This window comes from Manis pentadactyla, chromosome 10 (assembly GCF_030020395.1).
Source record: "Manis pentadactyla isolate mManPen7 chromosome 10, mManPen7.hap1, whole genome shotgun sequence".
In the NCBI taxonomy this organism is placed as follows: Eukaryota; Metazoa; Chordata; class Mammalia; order Pholidota; family Manidae; genus Manis; species Manis pentadactyla.
In genome coordinates, this window is record NC_080028.1 from 6,829,194 (window position 1) to 6,845,301 (window position 16,108).

The 16,108-nt window shown below is 52.4% G+C and overlaps 1 protein-coding gene across 2 annotated transcripts; it reads right to left on the reverse strand.

Annotated features, from left to right (window-relative positions):
• Positions 1–6,790: 6,790 nt before the first annotated feature.
• SMIM45 (small integral membrane protein 45) lies at positions 6,791–16,108 on the reverse strand. 2 transcript variants are annotated; one of them, XM_057486330.1, is made up of 3 exons: positions 15,989–16,108; positions 11,193–11,403; positions 6,791–7,987 (listed from the first exon to the last, which is right to left on the reverse strand). In XM_057486330.1, the coding sequence occupies exon 3, from the start codon at positions 7,971–7,973 to the stop codon at positions 7,767–7,769; it is 207 nt and encodes a 68-aa protein (XP_057342313.1). In that variant the 5' UTR covers positions 7,974–7,987; positions 11,193–11,403; positions 15,989–16,108; the 3' UTR covers positions 6,791–7,766. The 2 variants fall into 2 exon arrangements, with proteins under 2 accessions (XP_057342313.1, XP_057342312.1); XM_057486329.1 differs by lacking the exons at positions 11,193–11,403; positions 15,989–16,108 and adding an exon at positions 10,179–10,479.

The following is a 16,108-nucleotide window of genomic DNA, read 5'->3' on the forward strand; positions in this document are numbered from 1 at the left end:
TGGGCGCACGCACATTTACCCTGCACTCAACCACAAACACACCCATACAGAGAGTAGGCCAGAAGACAGATTTCTGACATTTGTTCTATTGTCACCGGATCCCCATCCCCTCACTGAGCCTACACCCCATAGATTCCATGGTCCCATCCTTCCCCTGCACACAATACCCACCTACCTCTATCAGAGAACAAGAGTGGTCCCGTGGTCCTCAGTCTGGGAAGGTGAGGCTGGCACAGGGCTCACCTCGGCACGCAGTCTGGCCACTGTAATCTGCTCAGGGGCCTTGTCCCTCTGGCCCCCTCATGGGCTTCCACTCAGCCACGATCCCCAGGCTACCATCCCCGGGCCTAGGGCCTAGCCTTCTCCTGACCTGTCCCACCAGCTGCATCCCCGGCTGGGCTGGGCTGGGCTCTGGGGCGGGAGGGGCTGGCTTCTCAGCAGTGGGCGTCAGTGAATGGCTGCTCTGAGCCTCTGGAATCCCAAAGGACCAGGAGGAGCTTGTAACAGCCAAGCTGGGCTGCTCTGGACTCAAGGCCACCTGGGGGGTGGTGCCCTGCAGCCCACCGTCCCCAGACCTACTCTATCTCCCACAGACCTTGACACCTAAAGATATGTCTTCAGTAAGAACAGGGGTGTAGCCACACTCCAGTGGCCCCAGTGCCCATGTCACTTCTGCTTTTCCTCTGCATTAGCCCCCCAACTCTGTTTAGTTCTGTGACCCTCAGACCAATGTGCCCATCACCTCAGGTCTTTCTTGGAGCACGATGGAATTCCTGGAGGCTAGAGCAGGGGCTCTCTTCTTCAACAACTATTCCCTGAGCCCCTCCTCACTGCAGCTGGACCCCGCATAAGGCCCTGAGAACGTGGAGGTGACCCAGCCCTGGCCTGAGGAGGCCCACATGGCTACCACCCTGGCCTGGCATCACGGGCTGGGCTGGGTGGCCTCTTCCACCTCTGCTGTAGCTCTAGTAATAATAGTGTTATACTATATAATGACAGCTACCACTTACTGAACACTTACTATATACCAGGCACCGTGCCAGGGCTGGGAAGGAGCTCACAGTCTGATCAGAAAGATGGGTGTATAAACAGATCCTTCTGGAAAGCATGATACAGCAGTGACAGTAGGTGGCATCCGCCAAGCATGCGCCGAGCCAGGCTAAGCATTCTCTTGGCATATCCTTGAATCTTTGCTGTCACCTGTGTTTTGCTGATGAGAACATTGCCACCCACACAGCGCTGTGTTGTCTGCTCTATTTTCCTGCATGTTGCTTTCCTTAACGGGTGAGCTTCTGGAGCCGTGCTGGCCAATAGAACTTTCTGCAATAACGGAAATGTTCTATCCAACGTGATAGCCACCAGCTACAGGTGGCTATTGAGCACTTAAAATGTGGCTACAGAGACCAAGGAACTGAATCCTTTATTTTATTTAATATTAACTTTTGACTATCATATTGGACAGCACAGTTCTGAAGGGCCCAGATCTTATTTTCTTGGGTCCTAGAGCCTGGCAAGAATCAGCCTAATAGAGTTTCTGTAGAATTAATGAATGGTGACTCTGTGGACCTAGGACTTTCCCCTCTTCTCATCCTTTATCTCCCCTTCAAGCTTTAGGTTTTCAAACTTGGCTGTGCTCTGGTTACCAGGGAAACCTGCTGGAAGCCCGTGGGTGGGGGCGGGTAGCTGTCTGGAGTCTTTCCCTGTCGCCTCCTAGCTTTGGGGTCTGAGGACCAGCCCAGCTGGAGGAAGAACAGAGGTGGCTGGGGGAGGGGACAGCACAGTTCTGCCTGGACAGATTGGGTGGGCCCTTACTGGCCACCCACTGGACTGCATTCTCTCTGAGATGGAGAAACCCTGGCAGAAATCAGCAACCCTGGAATCTCTTCACACTTTGGCCGACAAGTTATTGTGCAACTTCTAACAGATCAATTGCCATTCTGGGCCTCAGTTGCCTTTTCCAAGAGGTCCCAGTTGCCTTCATGTGGGCTCTTCTAGCTTCATCTACAATTCCTCCACCTCGATCCCTGCTGAGCTATTAGGGCCTTGGGAGCGAAGCGTGAGTCTGGTTAATCTGTGTATTCTCCCAACCCACCTGCCAGGCTCTCTCCCAGGGTTGGGGGCCAAGAGAACACTGCCCAGTAATTACAGGCCTGGATTCAGCTGCCCTCTAGTGGCCCAAAGTGACAATGACCCTTGGTCTGTACACAGTGTGCTTTCCCAACACAGGAAAGGCTGACCAACCTGGCAGCGGCCTCAGAAGTCAGACCTCCACCCAAGCAAAAGGCATTCACTGTGGTGGCCTCCCAGACAAGTGGCAAAGCCTATAGAGTTCTCAAACCTGGGTTTGTTACAGCTGTGTGATTTTGAAAAAGTCACTCTCTATCTGAGCTCATTTCTTTATCTGTAAAAATGGGGATTATATTAGGATGGATTAAATTATGCTGCACTAACAAACAATTCCAAAATCTCAATGACTTATAACAACAAAGGCTTATTTCTCATTCCTGCCTCATGTCCACTATGGTTTGGGTCCACAGAGGCTCTACTCTACGTCATCTTCACTCTAGGACCCAGGCTCATGGAGCAGCCACCTTCTAGAGGCTGGCTGGTCGTGGCGGCAGGGGAAGGAGAGTGTGAGGAATTGTGCTCTGGCTAGTGACTGCCTTGGCCTGGACTCATTCCTGATCACAACTCATTGGCAACAACTAGTCACATGGCCCCACTCATCACAAGGAGGCAGGGAGGTTAACCCTACCACGTGCAAGAGCTAAGGAGCCAGAAGTATTTGATGACCAGCACCAATAACCTACTTGCGTGGTTGTAAGAATGCACTAAGTGCAATGGCTCAATCGATGTTAGCCATTCAAATTGTTGCCCTGTAATTCTTATTTCCTTTTTTATTCACCCTCGTGATTTCCTGTGACTTCCACATCAATTCCAACTGTTTAGAACTGCAGATGCAGAGAGGGAAATGGACTTGCCAAGATTCACACATTGAACCAGTAGCTGGGACACCCAGGTCTCCAGGCTCCAAATTCTGATCCCCTCCCATCATATGCGGTGGAGGAGAAGGGACTCTGCCCACCCAGGGTTCTCTGTAAGGTAGCTGACTGAGTGTGATCGCCTTTTGGGGGAGCCTGCATCCTGTACGCTCTTCCCAGAGCTGGTCCTTCAGCATTCCCAAGCCCTTCCTGCTCAGGCAGAGTTGAGAGCGAGGGGGTGGAACAATGAGGAGCCTGTGCCGCCCTCCAGGGCCAGAGGCTGAACATTGCAGCCATTCCTCTACAGGACCCTGCACATTCCCGCCTCCTGTGCAGCTCTTGGCCTGGCCCAGGCACACCCACCACCCCGACAGCTCCCAGATGGTGGGAACAAAAAGCTCCTGGGGCTCTGCAAAACCTCCCAGGGCATTGTAAGATGTGCAAAACCTGCATGCAGCCCAGCCCCAGGACGCCTCTAAGCCTCTCTAAAATCTTAGTCTCTAAACAGATGGGTAGCCCCTGGCAAGACTTCTGAAGAGACTGTCTCGATTCATCCAGCAAGTGTCTTTTCTGGAGGCCCTGCCCAGTGCCAGGCAGGCTGTGGGCAGAGATCAGAAGATGCCATTGCTGCTCTCCACAGGCACGTGAATAAAATCACAACACAAGATTAGGGTTGTCATGGGGAAAGCTGCTGGTGGGATCCGGGAAGGCTTCCTGGTGGAGGTGACAACCAGAAGCTCCTCAGGCTTTCTCCCTGGACCTAGCTTTGTTTGAAAAACCACCTTCTGGTTGGTTAGTCTCCCCTCCTACCACTTATTCCCAGCATTTTGTGCTTCAGCCACATGACAGCACTCACAGTTCTCCCACAGGACTGGGTTCTCTCTAGCCTCTGTGGCTTTGCACTTGCTGGCTCCTCTTCCCCTTACAGGGAAAACTGTTACTCAGGCTTCAAAACCCAGCTCAGTATTTATAGCCTCCAGTAAGCTTTCCTTTCAAAGGCCTTCCCCAAGATTAGGTACCACTTCGGCTCTGTTTTCAGTTCTTCACACATAATTCTCTTGCTGCAATGACAGTTTTGTAAACTGTCTGTTTACACTTCTGCCTGTCCCTGCACTTTACGAGCTCTTTTGTTTGAGGGACTATATCTTCCTTCACCTTTGCCTTCTTGGTGCCAGACCTGGTGCAGGGATAGAGCAGTATGTGCCACACCTCTGTAGGCTTCAGGAGGATAGCTGTATGAAGCACAGCATTTATACCATGTTTTCCTCCCAATTATCTCCCTTGATGTTTGCCAGCATCCAGTGAGACAGGCAGGACAGGAATAATCTGAAAACAACCAGCTTTCTATGGAGAACATGACATGAGCTAAGCACAATGCCAGACACTGGGCAGTGGGCATTTATCTGGGCTTAATCACCTGTGATTCTCAGTTTGTGACACAGAGAAATGCTTGGTGAATACAGCTGTGCATCTGAGAGCTAAGGAAACTTGCCCAAGGACATACAATTTAAATGAACAGTTTTATAGGATTTACTATTATCAGGCCTTTACTCCAAGTTGCAGTTCTCTGGCATGCCCTGCCAATGGAAAAAGTCTTCATGGACACTGGCCTGTTTCTGTAGGCTCTGCCGTCGATGTCAACCCTCCCCTTTGTAAAAAATGCTAAGGATGCAGTCTGTTGTGTTGCTCTTAACATCCCATTCGAGACATTTCTTTTTAACATTTAGAACCAGAAAATTTGTCTTTCATGAAGTTCCAATGTCTCCCTTCTATCATATAACAAAAATAAAATTACTTAGTTGTGTTTCCTCTTTCCCTCTGGCTGCCAGGAAGCTCAGAGACAAGTAATAGTATTACAGTAGGAGTCAGAATATTTCCTTCTCATCCCTGTATATGCAGCTTCTTTAACTGAAACTTTATTGTGTCCTTTATATGAAGAACAGGTGTAAACATTTATGTAATAAGCCTTGGGGAGAAGACTTGGACAAAGCTCTTACCCTCTCTGAGCCTTAGGCTCCTCCTTCACAGCCCGGGGAGGGAGACCTGCGGCAGCCCTTGGACAGAGGCAGCTCGCGGCCCTGAGCAGCGTCACGCTCAACATCCTTCCTGCTGAGACTACGAAGCTTATAACCTTGAATACATTCACACTTCAGACAGTGTGGCCAGAAATTTTATTTTTAAAGAGTCAGAAAAAGATTTCCTGTGAAATCTCCTGATTTATAAATGTTGCCAATTAATTTGCGTTTTTTCAGAACGCTGTGTTGGACAAACCAAACTCGGCTGCAGACCAGATCTAGCCTGAGGCCCTTCCGGGTTAAGCTTGTTAAGTCCAATCACCTCTGGCAGGGTCTGTCAAGTGCATTTGGGCTGAGTGTTGGGGAGCTGCTCACATCATTTCTTCTGAACTCTGCCCTCTGACAGCATCCCAAGAGAGCTGCCGTGTTCTGAGATGACCTGAGCTCAGGTCATATTGGTTCAGGCGGGCCCTGACCCAGGCTGGGCTAAACACAGGACCCTGCTGTGGCCTTGTGTGATTGGCTGGCCTGACCACCTGACCTAGGGTACCTGACCTAGGCTGAGCCAATGAATCCCTCCCCTGAGATATTTGCCCGTAAGGCCAGAGAGAGACACAGGTAACTGTCTCCAGTGGCTGGAGCTGTAAGATATAAAACTTGCCAGCAGTTGGTGCTGCCTTTTCCATGATAGGGGTGAGATGGGGTGAGGTGGTGGCTAATGAAGTGGGGGCACAAAAGCAAGAATAAAAATGGGGAGAGAAAGAATCCTAAGCGGCCTGAGGGCCTGGTTCTGGTTGTCCTGAGCCCCTGCTACGTTCCTGTCCTACAAGGCCTGCACGCCCGAGTCCTCAGGATAACTTCCCCTTCTACCCCAGGTGTGGGGGTTACATCCCTTGCAAGCGTCAGTCCTAACTCATGCACGTGGCTTCTGCTTGAGCCCTTTCCAGTCCTGCCTCTGACCATGGCTGCAAACAGTTTTCTGATAAATGGGGGCAGCACTGAGCCTCTAGTCCCGGCCTACCAGCTCTCATCCCCATGCCTGATACCTCTTTTCACCTAGATTAGAACTCAAGAAACTCAGGAAATCCAGAGCCTCATAATGGAAGACATTTATCCCCTCAGGAAAGAGAGCCCAGCATGCACTGGGGCTGGTACTGCAGGAGAAACTGAGGCATTGTGGGACGGCCACCCAGTAGGTGGTGCTGGTCCCTCTCATCCTTGGGTGGGGTGATCTGAAAGGCGCTGGAGGCCCACCCTCCCACGCCTCCCCCCAGCTGCCTGCAGACAAGCCCTCGTGGATCTCGCTAACCAGGGTAGCACCCCAGGCACAGCAAAGGAGCCAGAAAGGAGGGACTCAGGTCCCCGAACACTGTGCGGAGCCTGCCACCAGACCAGCTCTGGACAGCCTCCCTAGGGATGGCACCACGAGACAGGCAGAACATTCTATTTGGTTTAAGCCCTGTTGTTTTGCATCTCCATGCCTGAATTTATGTCCTAACCAGTACTCTAGGCCAGGCATTCCAGATAACATTTTTGGTTGTCCCATCTGGGGTGGCGGTGCTCCTGGCATTGAGTGGGTGGAGGCCAGAGACTCTCAGCACCCCACAAGGTGCAGGACAGCCTACTGCAGCACCTCCCGAGATGTCAGCGGCGCCGCTGCTGAAGAACTTTGCTTTACCCTCTCTGCAGTTCAATGGTCCATCCCTAAAACGGGGCCGTGGCGCTATCATGCTTTTCATGGGGACCCAGTGAGGGGATAGGCATGACCCCACTTTCAGGAAAGAGGCAGGCCCACAAAGACGTCACAAAGCCTTTATTATTGCCATAAGCTAAGATGGAAGCCCTGGGATGAGAGTGGGGCAGTTGCTGATCTGTGCCCAAAATGAGGCAGCAGTGCCCCACCCAGGAGGGCTCCAGGGTGAGGGGCGGGGCCCGGGGCACCTGGCTCAGGGCGCTGGGCTCAGCCCTGGTGGCGCCATACAGGACCAGGAGGGGAGGCCAGTGGCATGTGCCAGCTGCCTCAGCCCTGGGGAAGGGGAGGGACAGGGAGGTCTGGCAGAGACAGGAGGGTGGGGACTGCTGCTGGTGCCCCCACACTGCCCACACAGCTCACCGTGTCCCACCGCTTCCCAGCCTGCCTGGGTCCCCACTGTCCCTCTCACACATCCGTACATGCATCCGGGTGCCCCAGCTGTGCTCTCTCTCTCTCTCACACACACACCTATCCTGCACCTGCGTTCCTGCTCCTCTGCCCACCCCATCACACACATTCACCAATGCCAAGCCAGAGCCCAGGCTGACATCCCTGGTGAGGCCCGTTCCTTGGGTCAGCTTTGAAGCCTGCCACGTGAAGCTGCAGGGCGGCGCCACTGCAGGTGGAGTGGGGAGCTAATGTCACCGGAGAGTCCCTGGGGATGCCCACAGGCAAGCAGGGGCAGCTGTGCCTGACCCCAGCTGGAGGAGTGGGAGTGCTGGGCAGCACAAATGTGCTGGGGGCCAGTGGGTGTCCCCACAGCTGAGGAGGGCAGGAGCAGGATGAGCTGGCCTGACGTGGAGAGCAAGCCCTGGGTGACACCTCAAGGCCCCCAGGTGCCCATCTGTCCACAGTCAGGGTCTACCTGGAACACCCAGGAGCCTCTGCGGGGAGGGCCCAGGCTGCACGACAGCCTGCAGGACTAGGGGTCAACCTCCCTCTGCCCCAGGGTCTTCAGGCTGGGCAGGCAGGATAGGGCACCGGTGCCCCCCACCTCTCCCCAGCTGTCTCATCAGCTCAGACCTCTGGGCCTCCGAAGGCCAGGTTGTCACGGACCATCAGTGTCTTGCGGAGGTCACGGTCCACCAGGGGGCGCTGCATGCGCCACTTGTGTGCCTCCTGCAGGCCGGGCTCGAAGTAGTAGATGCAGGCGCCAAAGCCCACCAAGATGAGGACCGAGATGACCAGGTAAACAGGAACGAACCAGTCCAGGAAGTGTGGCATCACGGTGGCCTTGGCTGCCGAGACATGGGGGCCACGGTGAGGGCCAGTCAGAGGTGCCCTTGTCACTCCCACCTGCCCTACGGGACCCGCAGGCCTCAGAGCCAAGAGCTGTGAGCTTTGCCTGACAGGGGTGAGGCCCAGGAGAGTGGACGCAGTGCCTGGGCAGCTCCCCCGCCAGGTGCAGCCTCCCTCACCAGGGGCCCACCCAGCCCTGTTCACCCTGGCTCAGCTCCTCCCCAGCTCGTGTGCCCTCAGGCACGAGGCCTAACCTCTCTGGGACCCCAACAGAGCCCAGTGGGGATTCAGTGAGGTGGCTGACGCCTCAGAGCGCTCAGCCAGGGACATCCTGGGGACTCTGCCCGGGAGCCGCCCCTCCCGACCCTGACAGAGGCTGCTGCTGGCCAGGCCCCTCACAGATGAGTGGGTCCCCAGCCACCCGCACATCCTGGCCAGGTGTGGCTTGGTGAGAGCATGTTGAACCACCACCCATCCCAAGGGACCTGGTTGGTATCAACAGGGTCTACACAGCCTCCAGAATTCAGGCCCATGCCAGATTCATGATATAACAATATGGACAGGCACCAGCCCAGAAAACTTGGACCTTGATTTCCACATTCGTAAAATGGGAATAAAAATAGTACCTAGGTCATAAGGCTGTTGAGACAGTTAAATGAGTTAAGTTAACTAAAATGCTCAGATCCAGTGCCTGGCACATAATAAGTGTTAAATGATAGTTAGTTTCAGCACTCAATGAATATTAGCTATTGTTCATACACCCAGACTCCTTAGATTGGCCCAAAGGTGCTGTTATATGCTCTGGCCAACCTCGCCGGCCTCACCTCCTGCCCTACATGTCAGCATATGGAACAGCTTGTCAGTCACCTCTGGGTATCTGCACATCATATAGTTTCCACCTCTGCATATGCGCTCATTTTCCCTAGAATGTCCTTGGCATTTGTGTTCATGTGACAAACCCCTACTCATACTTCAAAAGCCAGACCACAGATTATCTCCTCCAGAAATGGGATAAAGCAGGACCTTAACCCACCCTCAACCCTTCTTGAGGTGTAATAAAGGGGTAGGCTGAGGAGCCACCTCTGCCAGCTCAGTAGGATGCGTTCATAACCTTACAGCAGGCCTGTGAAGGGTATTACTGCCCACCTTTCACAAATGAAGAAACTGAGGCCCAGATAGGCTCATCAGCAGGTCCTGGGCTACCCAACTAGAAAGTAGCAGAGCAATGTCCTGACATTTGAGTCCTCCAGGGTGGAGAAGGACACTTGAGCAGATGAAATTAGCAGATGCCCATCTTGGCTTCTCGAGGGCAATAAAGGGTATAGATGGAAACACTTCCAAGGACAGGCTGAAGAGCAGCCCCAGCTTCTCAGACCTCTGTCTCCAAACTCCAGCTCCTCTTGTCCCCCTACTGGCAGGTGGGTATTTGAAGTGGGCTGGGACCCTAGGGGGGAGAGAGATGCTGCTTCCCTGGCCTGCATCCATCTGGAAGCCCTCCTCTGCTCTCCAGGGTCCCCACTGGCTGGCTGGAAGCACAGACAAGGTCTCAAGGTGCCCTGTTTGTGCTAATGGCCCGAAGTCAGGCTAGCGCGGCATCCTCCTAGCCAGCTGCTATTCTAGAGAGCTCAGCATTGCTGGGTGCTGCCGGGCAGCAGGGGGTGGGAAGGGAGTCCCCAAGCAGGGAGGCTGCTCCAAACTAGCTTGACTAAGGCCAAGTGATTCATGTCCCTGCCCTGGCCCCAGCCAGGACCTCAGAATCCTTTCAGCTTAAACATAAGAAAAGGATTTGGACAGAGCAGAAGCCATTTCAGTTGCAATGTTGTGCATCCAGTGAGCCGAGTTAAGGGATCACCAAACTCTCCAGCCCTTTGAACAAAACCCCAGGCCTTCTGGGCCAGACGGAGGACCCCTAGACCTTCTCCTGGCTTCTCAGAAGACTGGCCTAGCTGAAGCAAACACTCACTGGCCTTCAGTGTGACCCTGGGCCAGTCTTCACCCTCTCCGGACTTCAGGGTTCCCCATGCACAGTGACGGAGGAGGGATAGGGGTTACCAGATGATCTATAAGGAATTTTCCAGTCCACATTCTAGCCAGAGTCCCACCCAGGACAGCATGAGAATTGCAGCGCCCCTCTCCCTGCCTCCCAAGCCACCGGCACCACTCAGTGCCCCCATGTGCCAGCAGACCCACCTCACACCCTGCAGACGCCTGTTCCGGGGGCTCCGTGCTGAGCACACCACCTCAGCCTAAGCAGCTCAGTGTCGGCCTGTGGACTCAGTCGCAGCTGCTGTCCCCAGAGACACTGCCATCTGCAGCCGCCCTGGGTGCTGGAGGCAGAGAAAGGGCGAGGCTAATGCCCCCCATGGGAGACAGAGCTTCTGTCCAGGCCCAGAGGCTCTCACTGGGCCAGGAGGGGACAGTCCTGGGCTGGCCTGGTACCTCTCCCTGCCCAGCGGAGACCCTTCCTTCTACCCCTCACCCTTAGGTTGGCAGGAGGTGGGACCTGTCTCAGCCAATCAGAGGCCTGACAGAGTAAGGGCTTTATCCTCCGTTGCCCTGGCAACCAGCCTTCTCTTCTGGATCCCTGGCTCTGTGCACGTGGTACAGAGATGACAGGCAGGGCAGGTTTGGGGAAATAGGGGAGGGATGGGAGCCACCCAGCAGGCTGCTGGGCCCCACAGCTGCGGGCCTGGAGAGATGGGGGCACTGGCTGAGATAACTGGGAGAATTTGGGTAAGGAGAGACTGGGGTCTCTCGCAAGTGGGCGGCAACACAGAACAGTGACCAGCAGAGCCAATGAGCACCCTGTTACCGAGGGGAGAACCACAGCTGAGACTGAGGGTCTAGCTCCACGGGGCCAGTGCAGCATTTACCATGTGCCAGATACTGCTTTCAGTGCTTTATTTATATTACCATGTATTCATTGTCCAAGGTCACATAGCAAGAAAGTCCCAAAGCCGGGTCTGAGCCCTTGCCTGGCCTTCAAGCTCCCGTGCAGGAGCTCGCCAGCCCCAGTTCTGCCTCGCCAGCCCCACAGCCTCCTGGCTGGGCTGTGGCCTGAGACAGTTGGGCTCCCGGGCACTGAGAACGGCCAGATGCCAGACCCGGCCCCACACATCACTACTTTCCATCCTCCGGCTGGGCTGGTGCTGAGAGCGCCTTCGGGATGAGGCAGCTTTGCCTCGGAGAGGCGGTGCCACTTACCTCTCCTTCTAGGCCGCTCAGCTTCTCAGTGACAAAGCCAGGGTGCTCCCTCCTGTGCTGCAGACAGCGTGTCTGCGAAGCGTCAGGGCCCGGTGAGCGTTCCACCAGCACAGTGGTTACTGCCTCAGGAGGAGAGAGCAGCTCCGGAGGCCCACGAGGTGGGGAAGAGGCCCCAAGGAACCATCTCCCCAGGGAGTCCATTAACAGGAACCTGAGGATGCGGAGGAAAGGCTGTGAATGGGACGGCTTCAGCACCCCGGGCGCCCTGCCCCACAGACACCCTGCCAGCTCTGGGGCCATCCGGGTCCCTGAGAAGGTGGTCGGTCCTCTCCAGCCTATGGAGCAGCAGGAATGACTTTGTGTTCCCAGAGGGATTTTTTTTTTTTGGTAGATAATTATTTTTTATTGAAGGGTAGTTGACACACAGTATTACATTAGTTTCAGGTGTACAACACAGTGATTCAACATTTATATACATGATAATTCTAGGTACCAGCTATCACCTTACCAAGTTGTTACAATATTTTGACTATATTCCTTATGCTATACATTACATCCCGGTTACTTATTTATTTTACAATTGGAAGTGTGCACTTTTTTTTTTTTTTTTTGTGAGGGCATCTCTCATATTTATTGATCAAATGGTTGTTAACAACAATAAAATTCTGTACAGGGGAGTCAATGCTCAATGCACAATCATTAATCCACCCCAAGCCTAATTTTCATCAGTCTCCAATCTTCTGAAGCATAACGAACAAGTTCTTACATGGAGAACAAATTCTTACATAGTGAATAAGTTACATGGTGAACAGTACAAGGGCAGTCATCACAGAAACTTTCGGTTTTGCTCATGCATTGTGAACTATAAACAGTCAGTTCAAATATGAATACTCATTTGGTTTTTATACTTGATTTATATGTGGATACCACATTTCTCTCTTTATTATTATTATTTTTAATAAAATGCTGAAGTGGTAGGTAGATACAAGATAAAGGTAGAAAACATAGTTTAGTGTTGTAAGAGAGCAAATGTAGATGATCAGGTGTGTGCCTGTAGACTATGGGTTAATCCAAGCTAGACAAGGGCAATAAAACATCCACGTATGCAGAAGATTTCTCTCAGAACAGGGGGGGTGAGGTTCTAAGCCTCACCTCTTTTGATCCCAAATTTCTCACCTGATGGCCCCCCTGCGACTGTGCCTGTCTTAGGTTGTTCCTCCCTTGAGGAATCTTACCCGTCTCTCCCAGAGGGATTTTTATGGAGATATAAGGTACATATAGTAAAATATAAATCTTAAGTGATGAATTTTTACCTGTGTACACCCCCACGCAACCACCACTCAGATCAATGTCTAGGATATTTCCGTCCCCCAGACAGTTCTCTCCTGCCTCTTGCCGATCAATAGCCCCTTTCCATAGGCACCACTCTGATTTCTAGCACCACAGCTTAGTTTTGCCTGTACCTGTATTTCATGTAAGTGGAGTCACACAGCACGTGCTCTTGAGTGTCTGGCTTCTGTTGCTCAGCACAGTGCTTTTGCCATTCATTGAAGATGGATTTATTAGTGTTCCACAACTTGTTTATCTGTTTACCACTCAGAGACATCTGGGTTGTTTCCAGCGTTGGACTGTTATGAGCAGAGCCACCAAAGTGCCTTCCAGCAGTTTGGAGGGGAGGGCAGAGGGGAGCTGGAGGGGGGGCGAAGGGGCGTGGGGAAACGGGGGAGTAATGAACATGTTCATTATCTTGACTGTGGTGGTGGCTTCCTAGGTGTACATAATGTATCAAAGTCTGTAAAAAAATGTGATCGGTGGCCTTTTACATATTGTTTTAGCCACATGATTCTTTATTCATACAAAAACTTATGGGAAGCTCAATATGTGATATGAACCAGAGTTGCTTCTGTTAAATGCGGGATGGAGGCTCCAGACCTGCCACTCAGCTTCCCACTGCCCCACACAGTGCCCCTGAGGCATCTCCCTAGGGATTCACAGAAGCCAATTTGAAAATCACTGGCCCAGAGGGTCTCTGGGGGCCCTGCCAGCTCCAGGTGTTCTTGTTACAAGAACCTGCAAGCCTGGGTCTAGCCTTCCTGCCAATCCTTGCCCTTCCTCACCGCACAGATCCTATTTTCTGTTGTACTGCCCATGTGACAAGGACCAACTCACGCTGATACCTCAGGTGACAATCCCCTCCACTCCAAAGTATAGTGGGAGGCCCGAGGGATCCTTCACATCCCTTCCGCAGGGCTCCCATGGGTCCCTGGGGGCTCCTGCTTGCTGTGCTGCCTTTGGCCCAACCAACACAGACAGCTCCTGGAAGCAGGGACAGGTCACCAGCGCCCAGCACCAGGCCTGGCCCAAGGCAAGGCAGGCACTCAGCATGGATTGACTGAATGAGTCTCAGCTCAGCCCCTCGTAGGAAGTGCTGATCAGGGTCTAGATCTTTCCATGACTAAGAGGCTCAGTCCCCAGGCCCTCAGCCACCTCTCCAGCCTCATGTCCTCCCACCTTCTCCTCAATCCACCTGCTTCAGCCACTGGCCTCCTTACTGTTCCTCAGAAGTGTCAGACCCCTGGGGTCTTAGCACTTGCTGCTCCTTCTGCCTGCAGCCTCTTCTTCAGTATGCTTACCTGGCTCCTCTCACTGAACTTGGGCATCCGCTCAAACACTGCCTCTGACAGAGACCTCCCCTGACCTCAAGGAGCTTCCTCCCACTCATCTCTGTTTATCCCACTGGCCTGCTTACTTTATTTCCAGAGCACTCATTACACCTGACTTTCAGGGAGTCCCTTCCACACCCGGTGCCATGGAGAATGAAAGCCCTAATTGTGTTGGGGCAGGGGCACCATGAAGCCATTTATTTCCTGCTCTTTCCAAGCAAGATACAATTCACTGAAGTCTGCATGGGAAAGGATTTAGGTTAGACTAGGTGGTATGCCTCTGCTCTTCCAGATGTCTCATCAGTGAGCACACTGTGTGATCACAGTCTGACTCCCTCATCACACTGAGTTGATTAATAATGTCTGGTTCATCCATGTTCTCAGGGTGGGCTACTGGGTCTGCCCTAGGAAAAGATGAAATAATGAATGAATCACTGCTAATGAATAAATGGATATCAGTTGATCCATTCATTCAACAAATATTTAGGAAGCAACTGCTATGTACCAGGCACTTTCTGAAGTGCTGGACTTACAAACTGGCAAAGTCTCTGCCCTCATGTCTCTTAAACTCTAGTTAGAGAGACAGTGAGCAAGTAACTGGAAGAGGCGATCTGCAATGGATCCTGAGCATTCCTGCAGGCTATTGCTGCCAAGAATGCAAGGTATACCAAGGAAGTAAGGCCCTGAAAGCTCTTCACCCAGGCCATTTCTCAGGATTATGTTTGCAGCAAGCAACCTTCAGGGATGAGGTACCATTTCATCCCAAAGAAGAGGCAAGCCTACTACTCATTATAAGAGCAGTGACTCTCTAATCTCCGTTCCTCTCATGTAATGCCATCCATGAGGTGTACAGAGCATGATGGGTCCTTTGGAGGGCTTGGGGTACACGGGGAACTGACATAAACAAACATGAAGCCCTGGCTACTACTTTTACCACAAGCAATAAAGTCCTTTGTCTCTAATCTAGTAGTTTCAGGTCTTCTGCCAGCATCCATGAGACAGTAATAGTTTATTAGTAAACAGCAATGAACAGTGACAGTTTCTTTTATTTGTTTCTAAGGAGAGTAAGATTTCAGGCTGAACAGTTCTTAACAATAAGTGAAGTGGAGATTAATGCTATTGAGAAAATAGAGCAGAAAAGGGAAGTAAGGAGTATTTGGAGCTTTCTATTTTAGATAGTGTCATTAAGAAAGGCCCCTCTGTATTATGCTGAGTACACATGGTGTGGGGGGTCACAGGGAAAACAGTGTAGCACAGAGAAGGCACATAGTGAATCTGGCATCTTACTACACTGATGGACAGTGACTGCACTGGGGTATGTGGTGGGGACTTGATAATATGGGTAAATGTAGTAACCACATTGTTTTTTCATGTGAAACCTTCATAAGAGTGTATATCAATCATACCTTAATAAAAATTTTTTTAAAAAGGCGCCTCTGCTACAGTGACATTGGAGCATACACAGGAATAAAGTGAAGAAACAAGCCGTGTGACTATTGGGAGAAGAGCATTTCAGCCAGAGGGAACCACAGGGGCAAAGGTCCTAAGGTAGGAGGGCACTTGGACTATCTGAGGAACAGCCAGTGTCCCCTGTGCCCAGTCGGGTGGGCTGTTAGAGGGAGAAGAACAGCAGAGCTCAGGGAGATTGTCAGGGGCCACAAGGCGCAGAGACTCAAGGCCATGTAAGGCGTCCGCAGGGTACTGTGAGTGACGGGACTACTGGTGGGTTTTCATAGGAGAAGTGGCTTGCTTTGACTTGTTTTAAAAGACCGACTGACTGATGAGTGGAGAAGAGGCGGCAGCCCTGGGACCAGGGTGGAGGCAGGGAGCCGGTAACACAGGAGGCTGTTACTATAGCCCCGGTGGGAGATGCAGTGTTGTCCTGGTGTAGTCGCCCAGGTGGTAAGAGGTCAGCTTCTGGATGCACTTGACGAATAGAACCCCCAGGCTTGCTTAGGGATTGCACGGGGAGTACGCGGAGGAGGGGCCAAGACCACCACCAAGGTTCCTGGAAGCCGCAAGGATGGAGTCAACTCAGGGGGGGAAGCCGTGGGAGGGGTAGGTTTGGAAGGTATCAAGAGTATGGTAAATGAGCATGAATGAACGAAAACGAACGAATAAATAATTGAATACCTTTTTTCTCCGAGACGTGAAACAAAAGGCTTGTCCCAAGGGAAGCACCTTAAGTGCCTGGCGCCAGAGCCAGAACTCTCCCCCAGAAAAGGAGGTAGCGGCTCCTTTAAGAGGGCTCTG

Excerpts from the sequence above, each read along its gene's own strand:
- SMIM45 (XM_057486330.1), bottom strand. The coding sequence starts at position 7,973 with ATGCCACACTTCCTGGACTGGTTCGTTCCTGTTTACCTGGTCATCTCG.